The sequence below is a fragment of the Brassica oleracea genome, chromosome C4, assembly GCF_000695525.1.
Source record: "Brassica oleracea var. oleracea cultivar TO1000 chromosome C4, BOL, whole genome shotgun sequence".
Taxonomy (NCBI): domain Eukaryota; kingdom Viridiplantae; phylum Streptophyta; class Magnoliopsida; order Brassicales; family Brassicaceae; genus Brassica; species Brassica oleracea.
In genome coordinates this window covers 52,722,847-52,729,800 of record NC_027751.1, presented here as the reverse complement: position 1 = coordinate 52,729,800, position 6,954 = coordinate 52,722,847, and the positions used below count along the sequence as shown (strand labels likewise).

The 6,954-nt window shown below is 31.5% G+C and overlaps 1 protein-coding gene and 1 pseudogene across 1 annotated transcript; one reads left to right on the top strand and one right to left on the bottom strand.

The window, feature by feature from the left end:
- Positions 1-4,656: 4,656 nt before the first annotated feature.
- Positions 4,657-6,692, bottom strand: LOC106342690 (flavonol synthase/flavanone 3-hydroxylase-like). The gene is made up of 3 exons (XM_013781693.1): positions 6,089-6,692; positions 5,460-5,707; positions 4,657-5,286 (listed from the first exon to the last, which is right to left on the bottom strand). Exons 1-3 carry the CDS (start codon positions 6,422-6,424, stop codon positions 4,716-4,718), a joined length of 1,155 nt encoding a protein of 384 aa, XP_013637147.1. The 5' UTR covers positions 6,425-6,692; the 3' UTR covers positions 4,657-4,715.
- LOC106342689 overlaps positions 6,121-6,954 on the top strand; it is a 2,960-nt pseudogene continuing 2,126 nt past the window's right edge.

Below are 6,954 nucleotides of genomic sequence, written 5' to 3'. Positions count from 1 at the left end.
ACTATGTATGTTAATATCATTTAAATTTAATTACATATCCTATAAAATTTTTTATAAAATTGTTTGGATTAATAAAATTGATTTATACGTTCGCACCAATTTAATTATATATGTAATAGTTACTGATTTTTAATTATTCAATATATATTTATTATTTCATAATATGTAAGAACATATAATACATAAAATAATTTTTATATATAATTTTTATTCCGCGCAAGGTGCGTGTCTTAATCTAGTATATATATATTGGTCATCCATCAGATTCAGGTCATGACACTCATAGCCGGCTATTTCGTATACATGTATGAAACCAGCACAAGGTATTTGTGTTTATATATAAATCTTTGAGAATTTGCAACCTTAAAAGAATTTTAAAAGTGGTGGTGAAAGCTCAAAAATAGAAGAAGCGGTGGATGCATGGCGCAACTAGATTAATAATAAACCATTAACATGTGCTAACGAGAGACTTCTGGTCGTAGCTTATGACTTAAAAAGTATAAACTACTATTTAAATATGCATATTTGAACCGCTCGTCTAAAATTCACAAATTCACGACAAAAATGTTTTTTTTTAAGTTATTGAGAATTTTGCTGTTTTAATTATGTTTGGTCATTTAAATCAGGGTTCAATCATTCCAACTTTCACATATTTTGAAGATTTAGTATAGAATTCGCCATGAATTTCCAGTTATATATATAAAAGAAATTGTCTTTGCACTTAGTAGTTTTAGTCAAAAGATAGTAGTTTGAACTTTGATCCCGAGTATACTTTTTTGGAAGAGTTCAAGTCTTTATACTATTTTATCAGTCATTTCTCTGTCCGTCAATCGGAAAAAGTGCGACATCAACTTGACTTTTTTATTAGGTAAAGTAAATATTACCATATAATCTTGACATGGACAATGGTTTTCTCAAAACTGCGATGAGTCTTCCTGTTTTGGAAAGATTCCCAAACAAAGCAAAATAAATAGAATCTATATGGTGTCAAAGACATTAAATACTTACTTTTTGCATCCTTGAGTTCTGTCTACAAAACGACAAAAAATTCGCTGTCAATTACGTCTCCCCTCTGAACCGTCTTGATAGGTTCTGTGTATGCATTGACAATATAATATGCGACGTAAACTAATATCTACTCTTCTTAACGTAACTAGTTCAGCCGTAAAGTTCAAAAAAGTAATAATAACTAGTTGAGCCGTTTCTGTGTTAAAAAAAAAATTAGTTGAGCCGTTAGGATGAGTCTTAATACTAAACTGAATTCTAAATGTTTTGGTTCGTAAACTGATACAAACTCCAAAAATTTATACACATATTCCGAAATAGATAAACGATTGAAAAATTTCCGATGATATTTTCCAATCAAATTCTTTATTCGAATTTAATCATTTATATCAACAAAATAAATGAATAAAAGCGAAAGTTGCAAAATTTCTTGTCCAGTTTCGTGTGTTGAAACCATGTAATATACCATGCAAGTATCCAATTAAATAATTACCAATGGTCAAGTGGCCTGTCATATATAAACCATATGCAATAAATATCTTTAAATATTTTGTTTGACCTTCATTCTAAAAAGTATCAGCTCTACTGGTTGGATGACGCATATAAGTGCCAAGCCGCATCCATGATTTATATTTGTATATATGATGTTAATTATATAATATAAGCAGATTTCGGACAACTTGTGTACTTTACACCGTTGAAACAGATATAGATTCATGCACGCCTGCTGTTTTCCTTACGCTTATATATCTTGTTAAGTAATGATCAGCGCTCTATATATATTTTTGCATGTCGGTACGTACTTAGACATTGCTCATGCTCAGATGCATATATACATTCAAGTCCGAGCTGGAGATTTCGCATGTTAGCTTCAACAAACTTCATTCCTTTTAAGTTTCTTTCTCTTTTAATTTTATACGATCTTTTGTCTTACGTGTATATGATTTTCTGTTCTATCCATGATTTTTATGGAATAATTTTTGTTTTTAAGACGGAGTGTAAATTAAAATGCAAGGATTTTATGATGGATTTTAAACCTTTTTCATAATTTAGAACTTGAGATTGTAATTTTCTCTTTTCCTCATCATCCTGCATGTTTTAGTTTATCAATCGGCTAATATTTTTTATAGTATACGCCGGAAAACTGATTGTGAGGATGAAATTTAACATGCATGCAGCTAAATTTTTTTTGGGAGTTTTTGTTACTACACGTTGAGTGAGTTAATAAAGTTGCATTTGCATGCAATTTACATATTTGATAGACCAAATGATCAGAGCTAATTGAAAATAAGGTAAGCTAACATTATGTATAAATCTTCTATGTTATTTATATTTTGTTTATCACATTTTATCATTGATCTTCTTTTAGTTAAATAGAAAGAGAGATCTAAAATTATTTTTGAACTTCTATGCTATTTATATTTTCATCTTCTGTTTTGCCTTGTTTTTGGCAAAACTTTATTTTTCTCACTGAAAAATGGTATTGGCATTTGCAGTTTAAGTCATGACCTTTTTGCGAAGTTTATTTCTTATTTATATATTATGGATTTCATGGAAAGCTAGTATTAACTTCTTTTGAAAACATCAGACTTTACATTTTTGAGGAGAAATGTTACATTTTGTATATAATTTGCTGTAATTAACAGAATTCGTTTTCAACGAATCTATGCATCACAGCCATTAATATATATTTTACTGGAATACCCAGTTAATACAGTAGTGTTTGTTTAATTTAATGAGTACAATACTATTCATATATATACTAACATTTATAAATTAAATGCATACAAGCATTCAGTAAAGTATATATAATTAGTTATATCGTTTGATTATCTCCGCATAAATAGACAAGTTTAAGAGAATTATTCAATTGTGTATGTAATACATAACTATTTTCAAATTGTATTTTCATGCTTAATTAGTTAAAACTGTTATGTGTACTTGAATTTTTAAATGAAGTTAAAAATATTCCAAATAATTTTATAACTATTTTCAAATTGTATTTTTATGCTTAGTAAAAACTGTTACGTGTACTTGAATTTTAAATGAAGTTAAAAATATTCAAAATAATTTTTCATGTACTCGAATTTAGGGAGAAAAATGTGAGTATATATATGAGTTTGAGAAAAAAATATAAAACCAGGAGTCTTATGTTGATTGTAACAAATTTCATATTAAATATTAATGTCTATAAAATTCAGATTGATATTAAAGTTATAAAATGTAACTCTTAAACATTCTTCATCATTTTATCTGTAATTCATATTCATAATAGGCTTTTGTGAACTTCTTTTTTTTTGAAAAAAGCTTTTGTGAACTTTTGCCATATTTTTACCACTTTTAAGTACCTCAATAGTTATTTTTAAGATTTATTTATTTATTTATTTTGTGTAAAAGTTTTAGATATTGTGAATTATTTGCCTATTGGTATTTTATGAAATTTGTTAATACATTTTAAATTTTACAATAACACAAAGTCGACGCGTATCAATACATCACATTTGTGAACGTCTTTGTGAATGGACAAAAGAATAGTAAAAGATGCATGACATTTGCGATATACATATCGAGGTACATGACAATGCTAACATCAAAATCTGTATATTAAGAAAATTTCGCGTTGACAAAAAGAAATCTTGTACGAATATCTCTTATTGAAACTCATGATTTCCGTCGACGATATATATATAAATATTTTCACAGTATCCTGTTTGTAAATTCTACCTTCCATACAATATTGTAAATTAAAATTTTGGCCAATGTAATTTAAGTTTTTTTGACAAAATGAATTAACGGTTACGACTGCTATTTCGTCTAAAATTTACAAATGGTTAAAAATTAATATAGTAATGGTAAATAAATATAAAAAGACAAAGTGATTAGATAATCTTGAAAAATAGAAAAAACAAACGGTACAAGAGAGAAAACCCACAGAAATCGCCGTCGGAATCGAGAGGCGGAGACCGTAGTTAGATAGCTCAAACTCGCAACGTTAATTAGTTGCTCTGCTTTGGCAGTGAACCCATCTTTGTAGATTTCATGTAAGTATCGATCTTGTGCGATCTGCTTTTCTCCTATATACTGAGAATTTCGATATATTTTTTTTGTTGAAAATTGCTTATATAACAACTTGATTCCAGTGTTATCCCAAATACTTTGAAATTTGATAGAAAAGTTGAGTTAATTGAATAAGTGTTTGTCATGTTTCGTAGAAGCCTCTGCGTACATGACATGAATCGAAACAGTTAAAAACCTTTGATCCTAATCTTGGCTCAACTTTTATGGACTGCTTTTGCTTCTGATCGTATATAGCAGCAAGAAACAGAGATACTCTTACCACATAATATATGTATTTTCAGATCATTAGAAAGTAATTGATCATTTAAGTTTCAGTTATAATTTTAATTTAATTTCCGTTAAAGACTTCTTGGACATGAACAATATTTTCCAAAACAATAGCACCATTTTCTTTTAGAGGAGAAGAAATATTTGATTATGACATTGATTATGATTTCTTATGTGATACAATAAACAACGGATTATATGTTTACGTGCATAAAAATGTACTTGGTATTGTTAATTATGTGATACTTTGGAGATACAACAGGGACGCACCTTAAGGACTACAAGAATCATGTGAACTAAGCTTGATTCAAAAGATGAGCAATGACCATTTCCTTCTTGAATTCTGCGGTTTGGTGCCATCATCTTCAGGAGTTGCTCTTCTTAAGTGTATCAATGAATCTTTGCTGTACACAATCATTGTTCGAAATGTAGTCAAGAAAATCGTTGAAACTAAACTCCCCATAGGCTGGTGCATTGTTTCCAACGAGCTCAGGTGCTGGACTTATCTTCTTGTGCAGAGGTAGACTATGAAGACTTGCAAATGATAGCCGCTTGTAGTCTTTGTTCACTGTTACACGATGAATCACACTCTTGTATATGCCATTGCTCATCACTTCTACTTGATCTCCCAACTGAACTATCAAAGATCCTTCAATATACGGCACACGGATCCAGTCTTTGCTGGAATCCATTATCTGGAGTCCCTGGCTACTTTGAAGTAAGATGGTCAGCGAGCCGAAGTCCGAGTGTGGTGGCATTCCCAAGGTGATTTCAGGTTCAGGACATGCTGGGTAACAGTTCACTGCCATGACTTGTGAGCCTTCTTCAGTTTGTTCTTGTAAGTAATTTTTCTCTAGTCCTAGGCTTTCTGAGATAGCTTCTATTAGTTGCTTATGTAGCACATGCGTTGCCTCTGCATACTTACCTACCTTTTCCCTAAAAAGAAAGAGAGTACAATCAGTTTTCACTCAATTTTTTTATATGCCCTATTGGCTGATCCGGTAGCTAGAATGTTTTTTTTTACAGATTTCTTACAACTATTTCCAAAGCAAGATATTTTTTTCCATATATATTTAGATAGTGATGCTATAGACAAGTATTTTACTTACTTGTAACATGGAGGATTTGATGGCCACATATCGATCCACTTTGATAGAGGATAAGAGTAATGTTTAATGAAATCTCTCCAGTAATGAACTCTGTCTGTTGAATGGTTGAGGCTTGTGCCATATCTTACTGGCTGATGAACATCTGCAGACACTAGAAGCATCTTCTCTTCCACAGGTAAGTCAAAGAACTGTGTTGCTGCATCTAAGGCACCTTCAATCACTGATGGTGGTATCCCATGGTTTATAACCTGCAGAGAAACAAAAGTCAGGGCTTAGACCATGATTAACCTGGGGTTCTTAGAGTAGGGTTCGAAGTTAAAAAACTGTTTCTTAACTTCCGTTAAGAATTCCATCCTAAGAACCCGGGTTAATCATGCTCTTATATCTTATTTTTGTGTTAGAATAGTAAGGAAAACATGCATGCATGCATGCAATTTGTTCTCTCATTTAAGACTTAGATCGAAGATTTTGTCTTTTCTTTTCTATCTTTCATGATTAAGAACTTTGTTCCTTGTGACATACATGCAAGAAGACAACAACCGTCTTTCTAAGTCATATAACGTGTAAGAACGTCAAACTTGCTGGATTTTTGATAACGCATATATTACTTATTTACATGTAACAGTTACCTGAAATAAACCAAATTCCTTGCAGGCCATGTTGATATCTCGGACAACGCTGGATCTAAGCAAAGGTTCGTGTAAAAGAGAGAGATCAATGATAGGAAGTGTTGTCTCTATGGTGCCTAAGCTTGAACCAAGAGCTGGCCTTTGCGATGGAGGAAGAACGTAACGGTCAGGCACTTGAGGGGCACCTGAATTGGTAAGTGTCATTGCACTTTCAAAAGAATCATCAAGCAAACTCTTCATTGTTTCTTCCATGTTCAGTTTGCTTAGAGTAAAAAAAAAAATGTTATTACTCTGACTTACTAAAGAGTATGCAACATGCATAGCGTATTTATACATGTATTTTATTCGGTTAAAATCTTCTAGAAGATAATTTTATTTAATTTTCAACTGAAAGTAACATTTTATTCTTTTCTTTTTTTTCCTCATTTGCTTACGATTTTGGAAACCCACCTGCTACTTCTCTCATCATCTTTACATTAAATGAAGTGAGAGATATCAAATTCTCGATGTCAATTTTAAAGTGAATTGCATGTAGAGATATGTATCATAATATATATTAATATGATTGCATCGTTTTTGCTTTTAAAAAAATTGTTTAATACATTATACATATAAATCATGATGGAGTAAACCAAGTTGCTTTGGTCTAGTGGTATAGAAGCTCCAGCTGGAGTGTCCGCCCTTGGGTTCGAGCTTTGGCCATTACGAAAATTTATATGTGGGCTGCAACATCCTAGACCGAAGACCGTTACACGGTGAGCCACATGGTGACGCCCTGGCAGCGTCCATGCTCACTTCGGTCTCTAGTCTGGACCACCTCGATGGGGCCAGGATACTCGGTTAGCAAAAAAAAAAAAAAAATTCTG

What these genes read in the sequence shown, in the direction of transcription:
- LOC106342690 (XM_013781693.1), bottom strand. Translation starts at nt 6,424, where the DNA reads ATGTATAAATACGCTATGCATGTTGCATACTCTTTAGTAAGTCAGAGT. An exon ending in AGGAATTTGGTTTATTTCAG is followed by an intron (nt 5,708 to 6,088) that starts GTAACTGTTACA and finishes GTTTCTCTGCAG; the next exon opens with GTTATAAACCATGGGATACC. An exon ending in TCAAATCCTCCATGTTACAA is followed by an intron (nt 5,287 to 5,459) that starts GTAAGTAAAATA and finishes CTTTCTTTTTAG; the next exon opens with GGAAAAGGTAGGTAAGTATG.